Here is a 27,668-nt window from a genome sequence, read left to right as displayed (position 1 = left end):
TGTTGAGAATGAAGGCATACCCTCTCCATCTGTGTTAATAGGACAAGAACCAGGCAGTTCTTTATTCTCAGTTCTTTTGGCCCTTAAAAAGAATCATATTTCGGGGCATCTGGGTGGCTCAGTGGGTTAAGCCTTTGCCTTCGGCTCAGGTCATGATCCCAGGGTCCTGGGATCAAGCCCCGCATCGGGCTCTCTGCTGAGCATGGAGCCTGCTTCCCTTCCTTTCTCTCTGCCTGCCTCTCTGCCTGCTTGTGATCTCTGTTTGTCAAATAAATAAATAAAATCTTTAAAAAAAAAAAAAGAATCATATTTATAGTATTCAAGTTTGGAAATCACATGGAAATGCATGTAAACAATATAGCTTAAAGATACTTTATTTTACAAAATTAAAAAATGCTTTAAAAATACTAAATATGCTTTCTAATTTTCAGTGCTTTCATTTTTTTCTTTTATTTTCCAGTGTGAGATTCCTCTTTCTAAGATCCTAACCGACTTTCCTTCTCCTATATTTTATGATGTGTACCTTGAATATACTGATGAAAATCAACACCAATATATTTGGGCTGTACCTGTGTTAAACCTAAATCTTCAATACAATAAAATACTTGTGAACCAAGGTAAGACATCTGTATGCTCTTTCTCTGAGCTAAAAACCAATAAATAAGTCAACCAGCGTGATAATTTAGTAACATGGGTTATAAAAAAGCCATCTTACCTAAAACAGAGTGCACTAATTTTGTGTGTTAAATTTATTCAGTAAACTTCTCGAGAGCCATCTTGAACAATTTGAAGGTATTTTTTTTAAATGCCATCTTTCTTTCTTTCTTTTTATGAAAAAAGACAGTAGCTCTAGCAAATGGCTTCTGACTCGGCGCATTTTCTTAGTGGATGCACTAAGTGGACGAGAAAATGACTTAGGAAGTCAGCCAAGATTAATTCGAATTGCCACTCAAATATCACTGAGGTAAACAAACATCTGTTGCACTAAATTAAGCTTGGAGTGTACAGGATTTTAATGAAAGTGTTTACTAGTGATTATCCAAGGAAAACAGTAAGGACAACTGAATTGGAACAATAGGTAAGGTTTTTTAGATACCTGTGTCGATTGATACACACCAGTTGAAGTGAGGAACACCAAGGGAAAAATTATAGCAGAAGAACCAAGGAGTTTTGTCAGAATTCATACTCTGGCCCTGCTGAATTAGAATGGGTTGAGAGGTAGAGAGGAATTGAATAGCAGTGGGCTGAAATGGGAATGTTAGAAAGAGCCCACCCAGTGTTTGCAGTGGGTAGGCCTCCTGTGTGTTTTCATCTCCTTTCTGGTCTGTGTTGGCCCAGATTAAGTATCAACACCTCCATCTTCTTAGGAAATCTTAATGATGACCCTACCTTAGAGTAGTGCCATGCAGCTCTTATTTCTGTTTTCATTATGAGATTGCTACCTCTAGATCATCACAGACTTTCCCACTCTCATATTTTTTGATGTGTACCTTGAGCACTGGTGAAAATCAACACCATCATCTTCTATGAGTCTGGCACTTGGAAGCACTTCAGTATCTTTTTTTCATTGTTACTTCATTCTGATTTTCATGTTAGTCTTATGAGGTATAAGCAGTACAGAAGCTCTATTATATATCTCGCTGAAGTCCAAATGTACTGTTTTTAGCATTCCCTCAATTTATTAGTGTATCACTAGTAAAAATGAAATGAGACCTAGTCAGGTCTGACCCAATTGTGGTGAAACCATGCTAGCTGCTAGTGTTTGGCACTCTCCTTTTTGAATTTACAAATTATACCCATCCGTTGAATTCAGCAAAATATATTCCACTATGTGCCATAAACAGTACGGGGTATAACACACATTATTTTGTTAAGAATTTATATTTCTCTCTGGTGTTGTTTTTTGTTTTTTTTTAAGATTCTGTTTATTTATTTGACAGACAGAGATCACAAGTAGGCAGAGAAGCAGGCAGAGAGAGAGGAGGAAGCAGGCTCCCCGCTGAGCAGAGAGCCCGATGCGGGGCTTGCTCGACGCAGGGCTCAATCCCATGACCCTGGGATCATGACCTGAGCCGAAGGCAGAGGCTTTAACCCACTGAGCCACCCAGGCGCCCCTGTATTTCTCTTTTGAAAATCAGGATGTTATCTCCCTTTTTCTAGGCTTTAACACTTCAGTCTTAACTGTTGCTCAGAAAGGGTTCACAGGGCTTCAGTGATTTCATTTGTGAACTTCATAAGACCTAGTTCAGGAAGAGTTTCTAATTTATCTCAGATGGTATATTTTAATATTAAAGTTTTTATATTACTTAAGATAGCTTGTGTTGGTACCCCTAGTTTATGTTGACCTTCCCTAGTCCTTATTAACTGGTTGGTTCTGAGGTCACCAAGACTATCCATATTAAAAAAAAAAAAAAAAGTTAAGTGTATGTTTAAAAACTTAGATATATTTATAACTAGAAGTGTATTTTCTCATAAACAGCATCCACCTTGTACCCAACACGAAAAATGGAAACATTTACCCTCCTTTAATTACCATTGCGTACAGTGACATTGATACCACAGATCCCAGCAGCCAGTCTGTGAAGGTGAGTCCCATGCTGGTCAGTGCCTTTGTATGTGTTAATGTGATACTGATGCAGTGTACATTATAGTCAAAGGCTAGTAGTCCTTTTTCAGGTTTTAAATAAATACTGCACTTAATATAATCAAGTCTTAAATTACTTTTTACTAATAATGATAAAGGTGAGTTCCTGTGGATCCTTCAGGTAAAAAAAAAAACAAGAATTAAGTTTGTTTTCTAGACACCATTGGCAGCAGTCAGGCATCCCCGTTCGGGATCCTGGGGTATGCTGGAACACACAGCATCTGCTTCTGTCCTCTTTGGCCAACTTGTTTGCACTAAGATTTTGTTTCTTTGGTTAATTAAACCAGAAGCTCAAACTTTCAGGAGGCACCAGTGGTCTCTTCTCATCAGGCTTGCTTATTTGGTGGAAATCTACTTCAACAGGTAGAAAGAGATTCAAAGTATCAGTAGTTTATAACTAGTAGTGCCGAAGTGAAGTAGAGAATACAGTTTGGACCTGCAGCCACGTAGGCATCCTCCTACTTCTCCAACTTAAAGTTAAGTTTAGAACTAAAGACCTGCGTGCCTGGGAGGTCCTTTGTGGAGGAGAGACCGCATACACCCTGAAGATGGGCTACACCAAAGGGTATGAGCCTATAAAAGGCTGAGTTCCTTCTCCCAACATCACCAGTTAGATAAAGCCTCTCTGCTTTGAGGAGGGGTTCATGACAGAGGGATAGAGAAAAAACCAGAGGTAATCCTTCTATACTTTTTCCTCAGAGAGATTAAATAGATATTCCTTTCCCTCTCTGGAAACATGAGAGCTGTATAAGCATTCCCTACCTCCAAACCTCACTAACAGCTTTTAATTTCCACTATTTTACTTTTCTAAATTTTAATGTTCTAGTTCCTGTAGCCAGTTTTGGCTTCTCTTTTATGCTTTTACTCTTTTTCCACTTGTACTCAGCTGCTACTGGATTTAGGCTTTCATGAAGCAAAAGGTAGGCACATAGGATAACTTTTCTCAAAAGGATTTTACATCCTCATTTGTATGACCTAATTGGATGTTAAAATTAGTTTCCATTGCCTGAGCTTTTATGCACCGTAATAGGAGGAGAGAAAAATCCAGAATCAGGTTTAGTAACAACAAAAGACTGGCTGGTTTAAAATTTCCTGGGTAACCAAGAGTATATTTATTTTAAGATTAAAAACACTTCTGGTTCTTTTCTTTAACTATTTTTGTGTTGTTGTTTAAAATATTCCAAGAATGGTCTTGATAAATTAGAAAATAACAGATAGAAAAGGAATTGAGAGAGTCATGAAACTATACTGATGAAGTCCACCTCAGATTCATTCTAAGTGTAGAGTGTACAATTCTTTCATCATTTCTTAGTTTTTTATGACAGTTGTTGTAAAAATTCTATATTAGTTAAGCATTTACCTACATCTCTGCTCTCTCACCAACAGCAAATAACTTCTCTCAGATTTTCTGAGCAGATCAGGCCAATTCCTTGGATTTCCCCTCAGATGAATTCCCTCAGATTTCCTCCTTAATGCTTCAAAATCTCTGTCTCATTATCCTTCCTGTCTCTTGTTCTCATTTTTAAGAACAAAGGACCTTCCTCTTTTCTTAAACTAATCTTCTACCTGTGCTTGTTTGCAGTATTTCTCCAGTATCCTGTTTCATCCCTAATCTCTTTTTCAGCCAGCTCCTCTCCTTTGCTTATAATAACCATCAAGTTGTCCTATCTTAAAAACAAAGTAAAATCACCAAACAATAAAATCTTTCCTCAATTCTGCCCCTTTTAGCTTGCTATTGTTTATCTTTCCTTGATTTCCCGACTGTTTACTCTCATCATTTGCAGTCTGGCTCTAGTCATTTTGCTTCTTTGAAAACCTCTTTCTGGAAGGCCAGCAATGAATTCCACATACACTGGCTTTATTTCTTTATAACTTGACATTCATACAACATTTGACATCATATTTCAAGACTCGTTCTTGAACTTTTGTTCTGTGATCTTGGTGAGACTTTGGTATGTAACCTCTCCTACCTCTCACAGTCATGTTTTTCTGTCCTTTACTGGTTCTTCTTTCTCTTCTTATCTCTTAATACAGCGGTATCCCTAAGATTCTTGTTCGGCTCTTTGAATAATCTGCCTTCTTAGGGTGTAATTGTTGAGCCGGTTGCTAAATTCTTGGTTTATAAGATTGGTCACATTCCTCAGTTATAAAACCTACCAGAAAATGAAATATCATTAGCTTGACTGCTGTTAAGAACCTAAATGAGTTCTTAATAAACCCCTCTTTCTTTTACGTATGTTCAAAAGGGGGATATTCAAAGCATCATGAATAGTTCCTCAAAGTGTTTCCATTTATATATAAGTGAGGGTCCACTCTAGTAATACTGATAGATTAAAAGTATGGCATTTATATACAAATACATCTTTATAGTAAAAGTGGCTTTGTGTTACATAATTTCAGTATGGCTAATTTGCTTTCTTTTAAATATCAGGTTTCTTTCTCAGTCAAATATGAAATGAATCAAGGAGAAGCACAAGTCCAGACAGATGTAAGTTTAGTTTAACTTGTTAAAATATTTACAGGGGGCGCCTGGGTGGCTCGGTGGGTTGGGCCGCTGCCTTTGGCTCAGGTCGTGATCTTGGGGTCCTGGGATCGGGTCCCACATGGGGCTCTCTGCTCTGCGGGGGGCCTGCTTCCTCCTCTCTCTCTCTCTCTGCCTGCCTGTCTGCCTGCTTGTGATCTCTGTCTGTCAAATGGATAAAATCTTTAAAAAATATATATATATATTTACAGTATATTTCTTAATTTAAAAATGTTTACATATACAGGGGAATTATCAAAATAGTTCTGCCATGTATCCTTCACCCAGCCTCCCCTAATGTTACCATCTTCCATAACCATAGTGCAATGATCACAGTAAGGAAAATAATACTGATGTAATCGTGTTAACTGATCTACATACTCTGAATTTCACAAGTTTTTTCACTATCCTTTTTCTGTTTTAGACCCAACTCAGGGTTGCATATTGCTTTTAGTGGTCACGTCTCCTTAGTCTCCTTTAATCTGTGACAGGACCTCAGGCTTTCTCTTTCTTTTAGAACCCTCCTACACTTTTGAAGTGTACTGGTCATTTTGGCCTTCGATTGGTTTTATCTGATGTTTTCCCACAGTTAAATCAGGTTCATGTAGTTTTGACAGAGATACCACCAGTAACGATGTTGTGTCCTTCTCAGTGCATCATTTCAGAAGGTACATGGTGTCAAGATGTCTTATTTCTAATGATATTAACTTGGATCATATACCTAAGGTGTTGTCTGTGGGGTTCTCCACTGTATTTTTCTATTTGTAATTAAGTATCTTGTGAGAAGATACTTTGGAAGGATGCAAATAATCTGCTTCTCATTATCCTTTTGGTCTCTAATTTTAGTATCCAAAGAAGATTCTTGTCTGTAAAAAGTATTACTGTAATGTCTGCCTGATACTGATTTTTCTATTTTTGCCATTTTTTCTATATTTGTTAAATGGAATTCTAAAAGGAGCTGTCCCTTTGCTCACATAGATTTATTTATTCAATTATTTTAAATAATTGAATAAATCAGAATGAATTCCTGTATATTTATTTTATTCTAGTGATTATAGTTCATTACTATCTGTCTTCCTCCTCCAATTGTCCTAGATTTAGCCATTGGGAGTTCCTTCACCTTGGCCTCTATGTCCTTGCAGCACACCCTCCACCACTTTTTAGCACATCTTTATACTCTATTTGCATATTTTAACATGGATGAGGAAATTATATAAACTCCAAAATGTTCTTTTTTTTAGATTGCTTTGGGTGTTTTGGGTGGGCTGGCTGTTTTATCATCTCTTCTGAAGACAGCAGGATGGAAGAGGCGCATTGGGAGTCCCATGATTGATTTACAGGTATGAGCTCAGCAGTTTTAAAAGTATATTTTCATCTTTGACTACTTTGTATCCTCTTTTTAAGATATAGCTGGAGAACAAGTAAAAAATCGCCTTAAGTTTCCCTGGGGTATATAACTAGGAGAGGTGTATGCATACCTTGTTCCCCTCCCACGTTGCTGTGTGCCAGGCTACACTCCCACCAGCCACGCTGTTCTGGTCTCCACACATCCTCACCAATGCCTGGTATTTTTCCAGCCTTTCCATTTTTTGCCAATCTGCAGTATAAGTAGTATATCATTGTTGGTTTCATTTTCACTTCTTTGCTTTTCATATACTTTATTAATCATTTGGGTTTCCCCTTCTGTAAACTGCCTGTTTATAGCCCTTGCAAATTTTTCTATTAGGTTTCCAGTTTTCTCTTGTTTATTTAAAGGAGTTTTTTGTGTTTTCTAAATACAATGTTTTCTAAACCTTTTTGGTTTTTGATATTAAAATATCTCTTCCAAATATGACCCATCTGTTATCTTTATCTGTGTGTTACTTTGTTTGACAGAAACTCTAAATTTTGATATTGTCACATCTGATTAATTTTTCATATCCTTCTGGAATATGAAAATTTTTTAGGAAAACCTTCCCAATCTCAAGATCTCCTCCCAGTTTTATTCTAGTAACTATATAGTTTTACTTCCAATAGTCTTTTTTTAATTGATCTTTATTTTTATTTTTATCTAACGTTTATTGAATATATGCTATATGCAAAGTGCCTTTTAAAGTTTTATTTATGATTTGTTTAATCCTCACAATAGCTCTGTGAAATTAGATACTATTATTATCATTTCCGTTTTACACAGAATGAAATTATGGCAGAAGTAAAATAAACTCTCATTTAAAAATTTTTAATACTTTTTTAAAGATTTATTTATGTGAGAGAGAGAGAGAAAGAGTGCAGTGGGAGGGGCAGAGGATGAGAATCTTCAAGCAGACTCCCTCTGAGCATGGAGCCTGATGTAGGGCATGATCTCACGACCATGAGATCATGATTTGAACTAAAACCAAAACCAAGAGTTGGACAATTAACTTACTGAGCCACCTAGGCAACCCTCTACTCATTTAATTTTTACAACTCAGTAATAGGTGCTATTTATTTCCATTGTGCTGATGAAGAACTTGAGAAAGGTAACATAGTGACTTCCTTGTACTAGAATATCTTCCTGACACCAAAGTCAGTGTGCCAAGGAATCAGAGGAGTGGGGCTTGGTTTACTGTTCAAAATAGAAAGAAAGGCTTTCCAGAGAAGTGAACTTTAGGCTGCGTTGGGTTATCTGTGCATTGCACAAGTAGTCACTGAGGACCTATTTTCTTATTGCCAAGAATGCTACCAGGTGTTGGGGGATGTGATAGCAAAGACAGATCTGGTCTCTATTCTCAGAGCTCATGTGAGTTTGCCATAGAGAAGAAGGAAAGAATATTTGATGAAATAATAAACAGTGCCCATTTCATTCCACAAAATATTTGAAATGCAAGTTAATCATGGAGTAATTGGTTGGAAATGGCAGATGAGGCTAAAAAGTCCACTTTGGTCTAGCTTGTAAAGGACTTTGTGGATTTGGAATTTATTAGCGAAGAGTCAGTGTACATTTTTAGGAAAGGTAGTGACACAGTCCAATTTACATTTTAGAAAACTAACTCTGGTGGTAGTATGAAGGGCTGATTGGGGTGGAAGACTCCAAACTAGGAAAGAATTAGTAAGCAATGTAACTTTCTTAGGTGGTGAAAGATGAGAAGGGTTGGATAAGACAGGTGCTTTTGTGAATAGACTGAAAGGTACAAATCCAAAGGAATCCAGGAGGTGGCCGCAGTTGGGCGTTATAACTGAGTGATCATGGATACATCAAACAAGTCTTCAAGCTTAAGAAACTGGGCAGAGAATATATTACGGAAAGTGACAGTATAAATAGATTGAGTCTCTAACAATTATAATTCTCTTCTTAAATTGCAGACAGTTATGAAATTCTTGGTGTACTATGCTGGTGATCTGGCCAATGTTTTCTTTATCATCACTGTGGGAACAGGTCTTTATTGGCTTATTTTCTTCAAAGTAAGTGAGTTCCTGAATTTAACTTAAATATTAATACCTGAATAACTGGTAAGCTGTCCATATAATGGATCTATTTTTATTTGGGGGTATTTCTGATGAGTATTGAGGCAAGTGCTAAACCACCATTTCTTGAATGTGATATTTATTGAATATCACCACCTTCCTTTTTTATGCTTCTTTGGTTTATAAATTATGTTTATTAAAAACCTTGTGTGGTCCTATTTGACAGTGTAATTTTTATCATAGGCACAGAAATCAATCTCTGTTCTGCTACCAGTGCCCTCTCAAGAAGAACGTCTTGTTACTTATGTGGGATGTGCTTTTGCTCTGAAGGTAAGTTTCAAAGGACAGGTTCCTGAATTTAAAAGACCTGCTAATAAAGTTATAAGTCTTTAAAATTAAAATGCTTTCAAAGTCTTGGGTACAAAATTTAGTTTGATTTTTAAAGGAAGCATGAATTATTTTATTTTACCAAGGATGTCTACTTTTATTTATGATAGTTCATTCCGAAAATCAAGGTTAAGTGATTTTCCTAAGAAGCCATAGTAAGTATTTTTGGATTAATACAAGTTAGAGCTAATTTGATAAAGTGATAATTCATTTTATGACTCTCTTTTTTAAAGTCTGATAATGCATTCATAATGGGATAAAATACCTTTGGGCATGAATTTTATCTCTTTAGTGGACTGTAAAAGGTACCACCCTGAATAACATGATGAATTGGTCTTAGAATTTGTTTTCTCTTCCTCCATATTCCTTTTCTCCTCTTCCCATGGCATTCCCTCTCCCTATTTCATTGTTCTGTCAATGTATGTGAAGCTCCTTAACATGCCCCTGGTATATCCCATCCCATGGTCCTGTGATTATTCAGTGTCTGCTTTTCCCATTGATCTGTGAGCTCCTCGAAGAGCGGAGTCATCCTATCCTTATCCTTTTATCCTTTGATGAATAATGCATCTACTAGAAAGAACACCCTAGATTAAACGTACTTACTTCTGTTAAATGAAAAAGATGTGTTTCAACAACACATTTTTAAAAATTAAGTATCTCAATTCCAGGAATAGAAAAAAAAGATAGAGAAGGCATCTTAAAGCTTTAATTAGGACAGCAAATTATAGCTGAAAAGTACTTTTACTTATAAAGAAATCAGATGGACTAGAAAATAAAGTATGCTTTTGGAAACCTTGGGAAAGCGTTAATTAAGCATGGCCCTTGTATGAAGAAGAGGTTGGATTTTTACTTTTTTCATATCCCTATTTTAAAGAAAGACAGAAGAAGGGAAGACAAATTAATGTGTATGAAAATTTTGTGAATTTGGTGATTCCGTGTTATTTGATGAGCTTCTAGTGATCCCCTAATGATATTATAACTTTGTCATTTGTGAAAATTGTATATTCTTGTGATTACAGGATATTTGTTTCTTTAAAAAAAATCATTATTTTCATAAGAAATGCTTTGTTTGTCATTTGCAGGCTCTGCAATTTTTGCATAAGTTCATATCCCAGATTACCATAGATATATTCTTTATTGATTGGGAGCGACCTAAAGGAAAGGTTCTTAAAGCTGTTGAAGGTAACTGAAGTAACCATTGTACCACAATTCTTTGGCTACTTTTTCAGAACAAAGATGAAAACCTTTTACTTATTTTATCTCTCTGACCAGGTGAGGGTGGTGTTCGGAGTGCCATGGTTCCTGTGAGCATATGGAGAACATATTTTGTAGCAAATGAGTGGAATGAAATTCAGACTGTGAGAAAAATTAATCCACTCTTTCAAATACTTACTGTCCTCTTTTTTTTGGAGGTATAAACTTTTGTAATTGTGTGAAACTTCTGTGTACCTCATAAATACTAATTTTGTGTAATTCCAGCTACGTTTTCACATAAGTGGAAGAGTTTTCTAAAGAATTTCAAAGAGTGCCTTTTAAAAATTGCGTTAAAATACACATAATATGAAATTTACCATCTTAACCATTTTTAAGTATGCAGTTCAATCCTGTTAGGTACATTCACATTATTGTCCACCAACTCCTAAATCTCTTTTCATCTTGCACAACTGAAACTCTGTACCCATTAAACAGCAACTTCCTATTCCCCCTTCCTGGCCCCTGGCAGTTACCACCATTCTACTCTGTCTCTTTCAGTTTGACTGTTTTCGGTAAGGAACAGCTTTTTTTCTTTTTTTTTTTTCTTTCTTTCTTCCTTATTATTATTATTATTTTTTTAGATTTTATTTATTTATTTGACAGAGAGTACAAGGAGGCAGAGAGGCAGGCAGAGAGAGCGGGGAGGCAGGCTTCCTGCTGAGCAGAGAGCCCGATGCGGGGCTCGATCCCAGGCCCCTGAGACCATGACCTGGGCCCAAGGCAGAGGCTTTAACCCACTGAGCCACCCAGGTGCCCCAGGAACAGCTTTTAAACGACTGGTTTGTATCACAGTCCCTTGGGAAACTTTTATAAACTACTGTGCCTGGCCTTACCACTAGAGATTATGTTTGATTCAGTAGCTCTAAAGTAAGCCTAGTTACCTATGTTTTGGAAAAAACTTCCTCCCTCTCTAATTTACATTCTTTTTTTTTTTTTTTTTTTTTTTAAGATTTTAGTTATTTATTTGACAGAGAGAGATCACAAGTGGGCAGAGAGGCAGGCAGAGAGAGAGGAAGGGAAGCAGGCTCTCCGCTGAGCAGAGAACCCGATGCGGGACTCGATCCCAGGACCCTGAGATCATGACCTGAGCCGAAGGCAGCGGCTTAACCCACTGAGCCACCCAGGCACCCTCTAATTTACATTCTTATTAGAATTAGAATTCTGCATTAGAACAACTATTATTGGTGAAATTTTTCAACAAAGTATCACTGAACGCCTACCATGGACTATGTTCAGTGCTAAGAGCTGGAGCTGACATATGCACAGAGAATGGGTACACGCTTATGATACCTTCACTGTTATCTCACAGATCTGACTGGGATTATTAAAGGAAGTCTTCTCTACTGAATATGAGACTGAACTATGAAAACCGTTTCTGTGGGTAATAACTTTTCCTAGGAATTCGCTGCTTATATAAAGTTAGATATGAATCGTTAACTCTTATGTCTGCCTTCTGTTTTCCTTCTTTTCTTCTTTCTCCCTCCTTTGCTTTGCTTTCCTTTTTTAAAGCCGATAGAAGAATATGCGTCTCTAAGGCATATGAACAATTTTTCAAAAAGTCATTGATAGTATTGTTTGTTAAGAGTGTTTTATAGAGCTTAAAAGGTGTTACATGAAAAAGAATTTTTTTTTTTGTTAAGCACATTTGGGAAACATTGGATTCAATAAAATCATGTCAATTTCTTCACTGTAAAACTTTCCAGAGCCTTTATTCTGAGGGAGTGGAAGGCATGAACATGAGTATAATGTACAGACCACACTTACTTAACCATGGTTTCCTTTTATCAAAGAAGGTACCTTCCTTAAAACACATTTTGGAAAATACTTTTTTAAAGTATAAAAAAGTATCTTACATAGTGTCTGGTATATGTTAAAAGTGTGTGAAATGCTGGTTGTTCATTGGTAGTTTACTGAATAAAGTTTTATCCTTTTGACAAATTTTTGAGTTTTTTCAGTGTATATAATAATAAGGTTATATTTGGCCTTTAGTCTTATTGAAGAGAATTCCAAATGAGCTAATTTTTTTTCTTTGTAACTAAAAGTACTACATAATTATTTTTACCTAGATTTTCTAGTATTTATATAAACTTACATAAATATTTTAGTTTTTAAGGTAAGATATAGGGAGGAATGTCTCATTTTCAGAGTAGAGCTATTTTCTTTATTTATATCTATTTAAATTTTGCCTTTTTACTCCAGGTTGTTGGATTCAAGAACTTAGCATTAATGGACTCATCCTCTAGTCTTTCTAGAAGCCCACCTAGCTACATAGCTCCTTACAGCCGCATTTTGAGATATGCAGTGTCTACTGTTCTTTGGCTCGTCATTGGAATTATACAGGTAACAACAGATTATACTTTTCAGCAACATTGCCTTTCTATATTTATAGCTGTTTACATACTAATTATCTTCAGCTGTTGATCACACCCTGGTTTCTACAGCAGAAAGAAGATAATGGTGAGAACAACAATAATAGCTAATAGCTAATTCTTACCTAGTGTTATAAGCCAGGCACTGTGTTAATCAATTGCATGGCACATACTAGCTTAATCTTTACAGTAGCCCTCGTAGATAGGCTTAGTTAGTATCCTCATTTTATAGATGAGGACACTGGAACACAGAAATGCAAAATAATTGGCTAAAGTCATGCAGTGAGAGATTGGCAGAACCAGAATTTGAACCCCGGCAGTCGGATGTCAGAGTTCATTCACTTTCTTATCCATAGTGAGTTCTGAAGGGTCTTTGAGAGCCTGCAGCTTTCTAGTCAGAGGATGGACTCCATAGCCTAGTTTATATAAACTATAGGGATTGCTAAGCTACACTTAATATTTTCTTTCTTTTTTTTTTTTTAAACACAACTTACTGTCTACATTTATTTATATATCATTAAATTTCACTCAGATTGCTGGTACTCCTTGTGAAATATTTGTTGAGGAAATTGAAACTTAAAATAGATCTTCTCAGATTCAGGTCCTGTGAAGGACAGGGCAGGGGATTGTTTCCTTTTTTTTTTTTTTTAAGGTTTATTTGTTTGAGAGAGAGAGAGAGAGAGTGTGTGTGTGTGTGTGTGTGTGTATATGTATCTGTGTGTGTGTTTTTGCGTGCACAGGGCAAGGAGAGGGAGGGGGAGAGGGAGAGGGAGAGAGAGAACCCCAAGCAGGCTCCATACCCAGCATAGATCCCAATGCAGGGCCCTATATGGGGCTCAATCTCACAACCCTGAGAACATGACCTGAGCCAAAATGAAGTGTCAGACTCCTAACTGACTGAGCCACTGAGGCGCCCCACAAAGGATCTTTTCTATGTTTGCTTCTCTATCTTCTTAGATCTTAAAGAAAAGAGAGAGGAAATGGAAGAAAAGCATTAGCTAAAGAACTTAACTCTAATATCTGTACTTCTTTCTCTTGCTACCAGACACTCTCATGAATGGAAAGAGCCTTTCTGTTTGATTAAAAATTCCTTGACCTTTTAAGTCAGCAAATGAACATGGGACCTCTGGAAAGATTGGGTCAAACTACCTCTAACCTGCAAACAAATTTCTGCCAAAAACAGCCCATTTTTAAATATGGTGAGATTTAAATCCAAAAATTCCTACAGAATTGCTTCCAGTTGGCATTCTGTAACTTGAGAATAGACTTTTAAAATTTATGTTTATTTTAAATTGGTAAGACTTGTTTAAAATGGAAACTGCAAGGATAGATCCAGTGTGGGATAGTTTAGTAATCAGAAAAGAAAGCCAAACATTAGAATTTGAATTGAGATTAGGATCAGAAGAGTATGGGGTTTGATGTTTATCATCAGTATGATAGTGAGAAAATAATTCATTTTAAAGATATACCAGTATACATTTTTCTGAGTATATTGGATGTAGAGAATTTAAAGGAATGCATCTGAAGCTTTTCATATTTGGTTGAGTACAACAAAAACAAACCCCAAGATAGCAGTGGCTGCAACTAAAATAATCGTTACCTCCCATGAGAAAGGAGAGTGGAAATGTGCAGTGCAGGGTGGCTACGTATTGCTGCCAGGACTCAGAAGCTCTGCCACTCAGGACGTCCATCTCTCAGGTCCCCTTGTGGTCCATGAAGGCTGTTGGAGTTGAAGGAGGGAGTTGGGGAGAACGGTTCACCCTCTCTTGTCTTTGGGAGCTTTTTCGAAAGTGCCGCGACAACGTGTCATCTCGTTGTCTAGAACTTCAGCACGTGGCATGATTCCCTGAATTGGGGTCTCTTAGCTGGGCAGCAGTGTGCCCACTCCAAGGAGGGGTCTGTCACCAAGGAGAAAGGGGAAAGGATTGTTGGGGCAGGAACGAGTCATCTCGGGCACCACCATCTCACCTCATTCTTTGTTTCTCACCCTGCTAGTATCCTGGTAGTATTTTGCATACATGTGTGGGGGTGTGCTCTCTCTTTCTCTCTCTCATAAGTAGATAAGTAAGTAAGTAAATAAATAAATAAATAAAATCTTAAAACAAAGATTCTTGATTTTTCAATCAAAAAAATCTTCTTGATTCTCATAATATTAGTCTTTATTGTTTATTCCTGTTATTTGCCTAAACCCAGCTTCTTCAACTTTTAAGTGGTATCCTTTAGTTTTTAAATTTTGTTTAAGTTGCTGTTTTTCAGGGCCTTTAAAGGGATTTAAAATGAGACGTATACAGAATGTTGGGGAAGTGTGTTCAGTAATCAACTGCTGTAGATTCATTTATTTACTCATTCACATATCTGAGTCCGTTTTGTGTTCTAAAATTTTATTTATTTATTTATTTATTTATTTATTTGACAGAGAGGTCACAAGTAGGCAGAGAGGCAGGCAGAGAGAGGGGGGGAAGCAGGTTCCCTGCTGAGCAGAGAGCCCGATGTGAGGCTCCATCCCAGGACCCTGGGATCACAACCTGAGCCGAAGGCAGAGGCTTAACCCACTAAGCCACCCAGGTGCCCCATTTTGTGTTCTAGGCACCGCGCTGAGCTCAAGGATATGGTTAACAAGAACAAGCTACAGATTGTGTCAAGTGCTGTAAAGGACATGTAGGGAGATGAGATACGGGGTAAATGGAGGTGAGGCAGATGGGAGTTAAGAATGGGGGACACCTTTCAACTGGGTGTTTAGGAAATATTATCTTTTTCTGAAATATATCTAATTAGGTCTAGGATGTAAACTTTTCTCTTTTGAGTTATAAAATAATTTCCTTTTCCGGTATTGTAAAAGCTAAGAACACTTGAGACCATTCCATTTGAATCTTTAATGTATTATCTGCAGTTGAAATAGAATTTTTTTTTTTTTTTTTAAAGATTTTATTTATTTGTGAGAGAGAGAGAGAGTGAGAGCGAGCACAGGCAGACAGAGTGGAAGGCAGAGTCAGAGGGAGAAGCAGGCTCCCTGCGGAGCAAGGAGCCCGATGTGGGACTCGATCCCAGGACGCTGGGATCATGACCTGAGCCGAAGGCAGCTGCTTAACCAACTGAGCCACCCAGGCGTCCCTGAAATAGAATTTTTGATGTATGCTTTTTATGTGCTACTCTGTCAGGGAAGATTAATTTGAAAGCAGCAAGTTTTCTAATGGCTTTGGAATTTAGGAGATGGGTAGGAGTACAGAACCAGATGTAAATCTGGCTATTAATACATTGGTTTATGCTAAGTTTTTTAAAGCCTCTCCCCCCCACCCCATTTGTCCTGTTGTGTTTTAATGATACAGGAAAGTTTTTAAAATTCAAAATAGGCTCCCTCAATAAATCTTAACACAATTCCAAAACCTTATTTCTTTGACAGAGGAATCAGAGATAATAAATAGGATTTTATCCCACAGGGACCATTTTGAGGCTACTGTGTTCCTCAGTGGACTTTCTTTTTTCTTAAGATACTACACTGTGACTATAAAAGAAAATTAAATTTTAAAAGCTAATAAGCATGAACTTGGCTTTATGTTTCAGATCATTTTCTTTGTTGTCTTTTATGAGAGATTCATAGAAGATAAAATTCGACAGTTTGTGGATTTATGCTGTATGAGCAATGTAAGTACTTTCTGACTTTATCTTGCAACTGTTATTTTTCCCTTTTTAAAGGTCATCAGTACATTAAGAGAGGCTTTAAAAGTGATTTGGTATGATTGAATTTTTTAGTCCAATTTCCCACTGATTGTTAATTCCAGAGATAGTTATAATGAGCTACAAGTTAATGTTTACTGCTTTAGTTTCTTCTTCATTTGTAATTTCTTAATTATGAATTCTTTATCCAACAAATAAATTCACTCAGCAGAGTCCCTGAAAAATAATTTTCATACATCAATCCTATTTCTTCCTTTCTTAGAAAATATCTTCCATCTCTTTTCTGTCTACTTTTTAAAAATAATATTATCCTTTCTCCTTTATTGTCCTATTTATATATTTTCCAGGAATTCAACCCTCTTTATTTTCAGAGAAAGAAAGGAGTTTTAAGAAAAACTTAATTTTCATTGTTTTCTATGTGAGTTACTAATTATTCTTTTTTTCTCTTTTTATAGATCTCAGTGTTTCTGTTATCCCACAGATGCTTTGGATATTACATTCATGGTAGATCAGTGCATGGGCATGCAGATACTAATATGGAAGAAATGAATATGAACCTTAAAAGAGAAGCGGTATGAATATATTTAACATCTTCTAGTTTTCAACTGAGAAGAGATTGACAGGGTGCTTTATAATGAGCTATCAGTTGACATAATCAGCACACTGGCTCAGTCTTACTACAAGGGGAAATTGGGAAAACCAACATTAATCACGTCCAGTTATGATGCAGTAGGAAGTACATAACATTACTTATGGAATATTCTTGTCTGAGAAAATGGAACCTGAATGTAATCAAGCCTCTAGATCTAACCACCAACTTACAGGAAGTAGAGGAGATAGAGGGATCAATGAAATAATGCCATAGGAAGCAATCAGTCATCCCCAGAATGCAGAATGTCTCGCAGGACAGATGACCCAGTGTCTTCAGCAAATCCAAGGCACATAAAGAGGAGGGGTGAGTGGTGGTGGTGGAGGAGGAACTGTCAGATGGTGAGAGAGATTTAGAAACAAAACAATCAAGTACAGTGTGTAAACTTTGGATCCTGATTCAAACCAAAAATTTTTAAAAATCCTTGGGAATAATATGGAAGGTTTAAGAGCTAAATATTATATTAAGGAATGATTAATTTTGTGTGAATTAATAATGTGTGAAAATGGCATGGTGGTTTTGTTTTGTTTTGTAAGACCTTATTTGTTAGAGATACAGATTCACAGATTTGGCATTGGGTGATGGATGGTTTACTGTTCTCTGTACTGTGTACATTAGAAAACACCCATAATAAAGTTTAAAAAGAAAAATAAACACTTGAGAGGAAAAATCAAGAGAATTTATGACTAAAGGACCATACCTGTGACTTGTAAGAATTTAATATATGATAATAGCATTTCAGAGAAAAACGATTTATTTAATGTATGAACAGGTTGGTTAACTGTTAGAAATTATACCTGGTTTGAAAGGTTAAATGTAAAAAAAGAATATTTGAGATTGGGAGATGAATTTTTAAGCATAAAGAATAGAAAGCATCATAAAGGGAATATTAATTTATTTTACTTTATTAATGGAGAACATTTACATAGCCAACAATCATATAAATAAAAGAGAATTTGACTAAAATTCCCATAATAAATATGATAAAGATATTGATAACAATATTGAAAGTCATATAAATCATTAAGCAGACACTTAAAACCTCAGTGGAAAAAAGACAATTATTAAGTACATAAATAAGAAATGGAAGAGACTAATAAACCCCTTAAAATGTATAGCTCATAATAAATATATATAAAAATAATATTTTTGCCCTCTTCAAATTAGCCAAGATTTTTTTTTAAAAAGCTAATACTTAATAGTTCCAAGGACATGGTGAAATGGGCACCCATAAAACTACTGGTCTCAGGATAATTTTTACAAATCTTCTGGAAAGCATTTAGAAATATATATACCAAGAGCTCTTAAAGAATTCATTTTCTTGGACTCACTAATTCTGTGAATCTAACTCAAGGAAATAATTAGCAATATGAATAGCTAATTAGGCTCAGGATCTTCATCACAGGGGTTATTTATAAGGGCAAAAAGAGTATTAAAGCAGTGGGTTTTCATACACTGAAATTCTTAAGTAGACATAAAAATCGTATTTTATAGAATACTTAATGACATAGAGAGTTGCTCTGATATAATGTTAGGTGAAAAAGAGGGTGTGTGGGTGGCTCAGGTCATGAACCTGGAGTCCCAGGATCGAGTCCTGCATCGGGCTCCCTGCTCAGCGGGGAGTCTGCTTCTCCCTCTGACCCCCTACCCTCTCAGCTTTCTCTCTCACTCTCTTTCTCTCTCTCAAGTAAATAAATAAAATCTTCAAAAAATAAAAAATAAAAAAAGAAATTAGTGTGATTCCAGTTTTATGCCATTTATATCTATATGCCTGGACGAAGGACTGGAAATAAAATACCTTAAAATATTTGTATCTCTGGGTATTGAAATTCATAGGTGATTTTTCTTTTCTTTCTTTTTTGTACCTCTGCATATTTTATAAATTCTCTGCAATAACATGTGCTTTTTTAATCAGGAAAAAAGAAAGATTTTATTATTTTTTTAATAGAGAAATTCAATACATGTAGACTTCAGTCTGTAGAAAACCAAGTGTTATATTGTGTTTGCAGATTAAATTTGGACAAAGAGATTATTAAGCTCTGGAGTAGGCAAATAAAGCAAGAGAAGGGAGACAGGACTGGAGCTGACCCTGAAGCATAGATCGGAAGTAGGTAGGGGGTGGGGTAAGACAAAATTTTACATGTTTGTGGTTGTCAGGATTCAAGTTGTGTCAGGGAAACCTGAACTGGAGATCTGGTCCATGACCATGACATTAACTGTTTGGTCATGTATCACATTACCTTTTTTTGCATTTAATTAAGGAAGTGTTCTTTAGATTTTTAGAAAACAAAAAAGACTATAATTATAAAAATAGTTAATCTAAGACTAGACTTTTTGGCATGCATTAAAGAGCAATAGAGTTAATCATAAAGAAAGCTATGAATATCAATATACAATGAATTTAGTATGGGTTCTTTTTTTAAAGTAGGGTAAAAGGAGATGATATAGAGACCCGAACAGCATAGGACAACACAGAAATGAGTAAAACCCAGAGAAGAGTGAGAACGTTGGATAATGTCAGAAGCTCTGTCTCAAATATAGTTTCAGTATCTTGTGATACTAACTAAAAGAAAAATGTTGTATTTTCTTTTTGAAATAGGCAAAACTTCCATGATCTTTATTTTAATTTTTTTAACTTTTCAGGAAAATTTGTGTAGCCAGAGAGGTTTGGTACCCAACACAGATGGTCAGACTTTTCAGATTGCAATTTCTAGCCAGATGAGACAACACTATGACAGAATTCATGAGACACTCACAAGGGTTTGTATAAAGTACAATTCGGGTCTATTTTGCCAGTATTGCATGTTACTTAAAAACCAAGAATGTAAGACATGTTGCATTTATTCTTATCTCTTTTCCACATTAGAAAAATGGCCCAGCCAGACTATTGAGTTCATCAGCAAGTACTTTTGAGCAGAGTATAAAAGCATATCATACTATGAATAAATTTCTTGGCTCTTTCATCGATCATGTATGTATGTCAGTGTTTATATTTCAACTAGAAGCAAAATACAATTTTTAAAAAGTTAACCAGTAATTCCAGTTATTTCTTTAGTTAACTAAGTCAGTGGACTTAGAGACCTTCTTTTTTTACCTAGCAAAATTAATACTGTGGCTTAAGAATAGAATGAGGTTATATAAAAATAAAGTAACATTTTATGTATCTGTTAGCAAAATGATGATTCCCCTAAAGTATGTCTGCTGGAATTTTGTTAGCTAATTACTAAAATATTATTATATTTATTAAATATAGAAATATGCTATGCTATGGTTATACTCCTGAAAAGCTTGCTATAAATTAATTTTAAGTATATTTAGCCCTTGACCTTTAAAACTTAAAACATTTCTTGGGACGCCCGGTGGCTCAGTCGGTTAAGTGTCTGCTTTTGGCTTGGGTCATGATCCTTGCTCGGCAGGGAATCCGCTGCTCCCTCTGCCTGCCAGTCCCGTTGCTTGTGCGTGTGCTCACTTGCTCTCCAATAAAGAAAATTTTTTAACATTTCTAAAGAAAATTTTGTTGTAAAGCCCACTGTAGTAAAATCAGGCTTTTTTTTTTTTTTTTTAAGATTTTATTTATTTATTTGTCAGAGAGATCAGAGTGAACGAGCAGGGGAAGTGGGCAGGCAGACGGAGAAGCAGGCTCCCCACTGAGCAGGGAGCCCAATGCAGGCTTGATATCAGGACATCATGACCTAAGCCAAAGGCAGATGCTTAACCGAATGAGCCACCCAGGCACCCCCCCGCAAAATCCGTCTTTTTTAAAGAAAAGATTTTCTTCATGTGTTATTCACTTTTCATTTTCTCCCTTTCTGATTTTACATTAAATGGGAAACATTTCACTGCTATTTTTGAAATGACTCTTGTCTTTTTATATTAGGTTCATAAGGAAATGGACTACTTTATAAAAGATAAATTGCTTCTTGAAAGAATTCTTGGAATGGAATTCATGGAACCAATGGAAAAAAGCATCTTTTACAATGGTATCCTTCAAATGCCTTTGCTGCACTTGATTCCTATTTTCAAACTTTGAAAAAAAAAGTACTTATGGTTATTTTCTTTTAATTTTCTATAAAAACAAAGGAAACTTAAGGAACTGGTTAACTTCTTGGTATTATAGTAGTTTTCTGTGTTTCATTTTATTATGTCATATAGCAGGAAACAAAAATATAAAAGATAATTATTCCACAAGAGAATAAAAAAACTGAATTTTAAAATTAGTCGTAGACATGGAAGAGATAGTAAAACACAAAATTCAGATTTTTAAAAAATTTGAATATAATTGACAGATGATGTTACATTAGTTTCAAGTATATAACATAGTGATTCAACAAGTCTGTATCTCCTCTGCTCACCGTAAGTGATCACCATCTGATCATGAAGTGCTTTTGCAATACCACTGACTACATTCCGTATGCTGTACCTTTTATTCCTGTGACTTATTCATTCCATAACTGGAAGCCTGTATCTCACACTCTTCTTTACCCATTTGTTCTTCCCTCTATCTCCCCACCCTACCAACCATCAGTTTTCTGTATTTATAGGTCTGATTCTGCTTTTGGTTTGTCTATTTATTCATCTTTTTTTTTAATTCCACATGTAAGTGAAATCATATGATATTTGTCTTTTTCGGACTTACTTCACTTAGCATAATACCCTCAAGATCCATCCATGTTATTGCAGATGGCAAGATATCACCCTTTTTATGGCTGAATAATATTCCACTGTGTGTATGTGAATATATATGTATTACTCTTCTTTATCCATTTATTTATGAATGGATACTTGGGCTGCTTTGATATCTTGGCTACTGTAAATAATGCTGCAGTAAATGTAGGGGAACATGTATCTTTTTGAATTTAAGTATTTCTGTTTTCTTTGGGCAAATGCCCAATAGTAGAATTAATTGCATCATATGGTATTTCTATTTTTAATTTTTTGAGGAACCTCCATATGGTTCCACAGTAGCGGTACCAATTTATATTCCCACCAACAATGCACAGGGTTCCCTTTACTCCACATCCTCATAAACATTTGTTAGTGCTTGTCTTTTTTATTTTAGCCATTCAGACAGGTGTAAGGTTTTCACTGTGGTTTTGATTTGCAGTTTCCTGATGATTAGTGATAAGCATCTTTTCATGTGTCTATTGGCCATCATTATATGCCTTTTTTGGGAAAATGTCTCTCAGTTCCTCTGCCCATTTTTAAATGGGATCATTTGTATTTTGGTGTTGAGTTGTGTGAGTTCTTTATATATTTCGGAAATTAACCCCTTTTTAGTTATGTCATTTGCAAATACCTTCTCCCATTCAGTAGATTGCCTTTTGATTTTGTCGATGGTTTCCTTCACTGTGTAAAGCTTTTTATTTTGATGTAGTCCCAATAATTTGTTTTCGTTTTTGTTTCCCTTGCCTCAAGAGACATACCTAGAAAAAAATGTTGTTATGATCGATATCAAAGAAATTACTATTTATGTCTAGGAGTTTTATGATTTCAGGTCTCAGATTTAGGTCTTTGATACATTTTGAATTTATTTTTGTGTTTGGTGTTAAAAAGGGGTCCAGTTCCCTTCTTTGCGTGTAGCTGTCCAGTTTTCCCAGCACCATTTATTAGATTGTCTTTTCTTTATTGTATATTCTTGCCTTCTTTGTCATAAATTAATTGACCATGTAAGTGTAGGTTTATTTCTATATTCTCTATTCTGTTCTGTTGATCTATGTGTCTGTTTTTGTGCCAGTACCATCTTGTTTTGGTTAAAACAATTTTATAACATATCTTAAAATCTGGAATTGTGATACCTCCAGCTTTGTTAAATCTTTCTCAAGATTTATTTGGCTATTTGTGCTGCCATACAAATTTTAGTATTATTTCTTCCAGTTCTGTGAAAAATGCTGTTAGTATTTTGATAGGGATTACATCAAATCTGTAGATTACTCTGGGGAGTAAGAATTAACATTTTAATGTTAATTCTCCCAGTTCGTGAGCTTGAAATATCTTGCCATTTGTGTGTGGCATCTTCAGTTTGTTTCATCAGTGTTTTATAGTTTTCAAAGTACAGATCTTTAACTTCCTTGGTTATTTATTCCTAGGTATTTTATTATTTGGGGTATAATTGTAAATGAAAGTGTTATCCTAATTTCTCTTTCTGCTACTTCATTATTAGTGTATAGAAATGCTACTAATATTTGGGTATTAAGTTTGTATCTTAAACTTTACTGAATTCATTATTACTTCTGGTAGTTTTTTGGTAGCATCTTTAGGGTTTTCTAAGTATGGTATCATGCCATCTGCAAATAGTGACCATTTACCTTCTTCCTTATCAATTTAGATGCCTTTTGTTTCTTTCTCTTGTCCAGTTGCTGCGGCTAGAACGTCTAGTACTATGTTAAATAAAAGGGGCAAGAGTGAAAATAAAATTCAGATTTTATGGGAATGTGCAGTCAGTGGAAAACCAATAAAACACTTAAGGAAGAATAACATTTGTGATTAATCTTTAACATTTAGTTTTTCATTTTATCCAAGTTCTTAAAAAATCATAGATATCTAAGACAGGAATCGTGCCTAAATCTGGTTTCTTATCATTAAAAAGGTAGTATATATGTCACTTTTAATGTGATTAATAATCTCTTATATGGGTTGGTAAGAATGGAAATGGTGTAACCTTTGTCCTGGCCTACATATCACCTGTTCTTGCATCATTGGGTATCATGTGTTGTGCCAATCCTGGGATACACGGCATAGACCAGGGGTCATCTTGAATGGAGGAGTGGGGTGATGCTAGGGAGGAAGTGTGTGTAGGCACAGGTTAGGTACAGAATAGTGAGTGAAAAATCTAACCAGACGTAGAGTCAAGCAAGAGGAGGCCACATGGAGAAGTTTGAACTGCATCCTAAAGAAAGTTGCTATTGTCAAGCAGGAGGTCAAAGAAAGAGAGGCAAAGACATTTGTACAGAACATCAGTTTTTTCTAGATATGTCTCTTTAAGGCAAGGGAAATAAACACAAAATATGAAACTAACCTTAGAGGACTATTTAAGACACAATTACAGCTCACTATGCACTTTTCAGTCCTTGCACATTTTGTTCTTTGTTTTTGTTTTTTAACTTTATCTTAGAGAATCTTTGTAAGATTCCTCAGCCTTTTGTTATATAAACAAATAAGGGGTATTCATTACCTGGTCTTTGAAAGATATTGACTATATACTTACATTACTAGCAGTTACCAACCCTTGGTACAAATGTTAGAATTACTTTTTATGAGCAGAGTTCCTTGACTGACTTTTGAGATTAGCAAATTTTAATCCCCCTTTATTTTTTTTGAAAACCATGAAGTATTATAAATAGTAATTTCTGTTATGCTATTTTTAAATATCCAGATTTTATCACTGGAAGTTTATCAGAAGTTTGTTCTATTTTAAAGTTTCTAATTCATATCTTATAAAATGCTTTTTTCAAAAAACAGATGAAGGGTATTCTTTCAGCAGTGTTCTATATTATGGAAATGAAGCCACTCTTCTTATTTTTGATCTGCTGTTCTTCTGTGTTGTGGATTTGGCTTGCCAAAATTTTGTTCTAGCAGCCTTTCTTACATACCTACAACAAGAGGTAAGTTTAAAAATTTTTACTGGAGGGACGCCTGGGTGGCACAGTCGATTAAGCCACTACCTTCGGCTCAAGTCATGATCCCAGGGTCCTAGGATCACATCCCACATCAGGCTCCTTGCTCAGTGGGGAGCCTGCTTCTCCCTCTGCCTGCCACTTTGTCTGCTTGTGCTCTCTCTCTCTGACAAATAAGTCAACAAATAAATAAAATCTAAAATAAATAAATAAGTAAATATTTAAAAAAATAAAAATTTTACTGGATTTCCTTAAAAACAAATACTTTGGAAGTAGCTATTTTATAGCAGAGAATAACAGTGTCTGCTTTTCACTAGGAATTTGTTAAGATTTAGAATATAGTTATCCCAACCAAAATAAGAAGAAAGATTTCAACCAATTACACTCTACTTCATTGTCATTGACATACTGGGGTATTGTGGAGGGCATAAGTTATTTGAGCAAATGTGAAAGGAATCCAGTAGGAAGATAATGAAATTGATCTCCCAGATGCCAGAAGTAGAACCTGAAACCAATTTTACCATATATGTTAACTAACTAAAATAAGTTGAAATGTTTTTAAAAAGTAGCAGTAATATGAGTTCCCTTCACCCTCTGTGCCAGATATTAAGGTAACAAAAAGGCAGGCTCCAGAGAGCTCAGGACTTAGCCACAGAGAAGCCCCGTTACTGGAACTGTCAACAGATTTTCTATCTGTGTGGATAAAAAAACAACTGCTCGTTGGGAATGGAGCCTGAAGTGGAGATTTTTTAAAAAATGACAAATCTGTTCTGGAAATGTTGTTACTAATATCACTCAGGTATTCCCCCATGTTGAGGAAGTATATGAGTTAGTAATATATAATATATTAGTCTTTGACAGAGATCTAAAATTACAAACAAATTCTATCCCTAACAGTTCTTTTGATATTTCCATAGCTTTTAGGGCTAGAGGTAAGTTGCCTTGCAAAATATTTGATGGTGTATCCCTGTGAACATGAGCAGGTTGTATTAGTAACTCATCAAGATATATTCTAAAGAGGACTATGTACTTCTTTGATATTGTGATCTTTGTGATATTGTGATCTTTGATATGTAATCTTTAATACTAGGAAAGATGATAAATACTCTTGAAACAATTTTGTGTATCACCATGGAATACAGATGCCTAATAAATGAAAGTAAATAGTTGAGAGAATTAGCTAGTTTAATTTAGATCTTTAAATTGATGTGCATATTTAATTTTCTTTCTATATGTTTCATTCTGAATTGTTTTAATTTTCCAGACTTTTAGATTTATACGGAATACAGTAGGACAGAAGAATTTGGCATCCAAAACATTGGTGGATCAAAGATTTTTGATTTAATTTTTTGAATAGATAACCTAAAGATAATATAGTTGTGTCAAAAACAGTCATAATGATCAGGTTAGTTTGCTGTAGTTTTTAAAACTTTTCATACAGATTTTTCTATTTTTATTTGTTTTCTGATCTAAAGAAAGATTTATTTTTGTAACTTGTGGATACATAACTTCTTTGTGAATATATAATGTGATATCATGAAAAATGTTGTTTTTTCATTTGTGGTGGTATTTAATTCACCAACTCATAAATTAGATACACTGACAATGAGGCAAAAGAAATCTAAGTGTTGCTGTCAGCAGAACACTTTTTAATGATACAATAGTCTCCATTGTTGGTCTCTCTAGATAATTTTATAAACTGGGATTTGCTTACATTTTCTCACATTGACAAAATTATTTAATTACAAGTTCAAACCTAGTTTTCAGTTTAGTATTTTCTAATTTTTACATATGTTATGGTAAATAAATGTTGAAAAATGTCTTCAGGTACTTAGAAATTCGAAATTATATATTGTTGACTCAATTTGCTTTATTTTAATTGTTTACCCTGTTTGGCAATTGACTAATTCACTATTGGATTAATAGGTATCTCATGAAATGGTCTATATTCATTCCTTTGTATACCTGTACTGTTAGGTCCATATGTCCTTCCCATCAGACATGTGTATACCTTAAATATCACTTACATTTTAAAAAAAAGTCACAGTGTATGACATTTTCCCCAATATAGTTTTTCATACATTTTAAATTACTTAACATTTTAAGAGCACTCCCCAAATTTTGCTTTTTAGTTATGTTTAAAGATTATAAATAATAAACTATAAATTTATCATGTTATAATGACAGGGTGACTTATTGAAAACAAACTTAGGCCTCATAAATCATTAGGCTTGTATTTTTTTTTTAAATAAGAAAAAAATATATTAGGTTCCAGAATGTAAATTCTGAGCCATGTAGTTAATAATTTTCCATGATATGATTTTCATTGTATACCATGTACTTGAAAGACATCTTATATTTCAAGTATAATAATCATTAATTAACACCCAAACCATCATTTCTTACTGCCTTTTCTGTTAATGCTATGTAAATACTTAAATGTAATGTTATGTAAATATTGTTTTTGTTTTTGAATTGAAAATATGGAGTAAAACATTTGATGTCTCTGTCTCCTGTTTTATTAATGTGTATTTCATAAACTAACATTTAGGAATGAACAACACCATTGCGGTCCATGTCCCCAGCCTTTGCCAGAGTTGAATCTTTTACATTTCTTTGAATTGTAAGGATGACCGAGGAGAAAGAAGTAGGGCTAAGAAGTCAATATTTCAAACTACAGTTTCTGAAGGATCAAATTACAGGATTGCCTTTATAAAAGCTGCAAAAAGAAATAAATGTAATACTATGGATTTTTAAAACCACTTGCTCAGAAGCGTGTGAAATAAATTCAACTCTCATCCCACACATGAGAAGTCAATATTAGTGTGAATGTTTGAAAACAGCAATCTCAAAAATTAGGATCAGTTGGCTCACCTAATAAATGCACAGAGAGAAAAGGCATTTTAAAAACCATCCTACACTAGTTTTATACAATATTATTTTTTATTTTGGTTAGATACATAAAAATGTTCAGATTTTCATATACTGTGGATTCCTTTGTTCACATTGCTACAATTTAAATTCTGTAATCGGGTGCCTAATTTTCCGTTAGATCCATAATCTTTTGTAGCACCAATTTACTGTACTTTGCATCTTATACCTCCAGTTTTACTGACTACCTAGAAACATTTGG

The 27,668-nt window shown here is 35.1% G+C and overlaps 1 protein-coding gene across 2 annotated transcripts in view; it reads left to right on the top strand.

The window, feature by feature from the left end:
• Positions 1 to 27,309, top strand: part of TMEM67 (transmembrane protein 67) — a 50,496-nt gene extending 23,187 nt beyond the window's left edge. Inside the window, exons 12-29 of one of the 2 annotated variants that reach the window (XR_009351666.1) lie at positions 461 to 617; positions 841 to 964; positions 2,480 to 2,585; positions 5,076 to 5,132; positions 6,407 to 6,505; positions 8,487 to 8,585; positions 8,832 to 8,918; positions 10,058 to 10,157; positions 10,248 to 10,387; positions 12,429 to 12,569; positions 16,160 to 16,240; positions 16,729 to 16,845; positions 19,566 to 19,682; positions 19,789 to 19,893; positions 20,800 to 20,902; positions 24,381 to 24,523; positions 25,800 to 25,940; positions 27,087 to 27,309. Coding sequence is in view for 1 of the 2 variants with exons in the window: in XM_059166028.1 (XP_059022011.1) it covers positions 461 to 617; positions 841 to 964; positions 2,480 to 2,585; positions 5,076 to 5,132; positions 6,407 to 6,505; positions 8,487 to 8,585; positions 8,832 to 8,918; positions 10,058 to 10,157; positions 10,248 to 10,387; positions 12,429 to 12,569; positions 16,160 to 16,240; positions 16,729 to 16,845; positions 19,566 to 19,682; positions 19,789 to 19,893; positions 20,800 to 20,902; positions 24,381 to 24,523; positions 25,800 to 25,880 (1,857 nt within the window). In the remaining variant the exon portion in view is untranslated. Of the gene's footprint in view, positions 1 to 460; positions 618 to 840; positions 965 to 2,479; positions 2,586 to 5,075; positions 5,133 to 6,406; positions 6,506 to 8,486; positions 8,586 to 8,831; positions 8,919 to 10,057; positions 10,158 to 10,247; positions 10,388 to 12,428; positions 12,570 to 16,159; positions 16,241 to 16,728; positions 16,846 to 19,565; positions 19,683 to 19,788; positions 19,894 to 20,799; positions 20,903 to 24,380; positions 24,524 to 25,799; positions 27,047 to 27,086 lie in introns of those variants that run through there. The other variant, XM_059166028.1, reaches the window with a different exon arrangement.
• The last annotated feature ends 359 nt before the right edge of the window (positions 27,310 to 27,668 follow it).

This window comes from Mustela lutreola, chromosome 3 (assembly GCF_030435805.1).
Source record: "Mustela lutreola isolate mMusLut2 chromosome 3, mMusLut2.pri, whole genome shotgun sequence".
Lineage (NCBI taxonomy): Eukaryota > Metazoa > Chordata > Mammalia > Carnivora > Mustelidae > Mustela > Mustela lutreola.
Note: the sequence above shows the minus strand (reverse complement) of the source record. Positions and strands in the feature narration are given on the sequence as shown.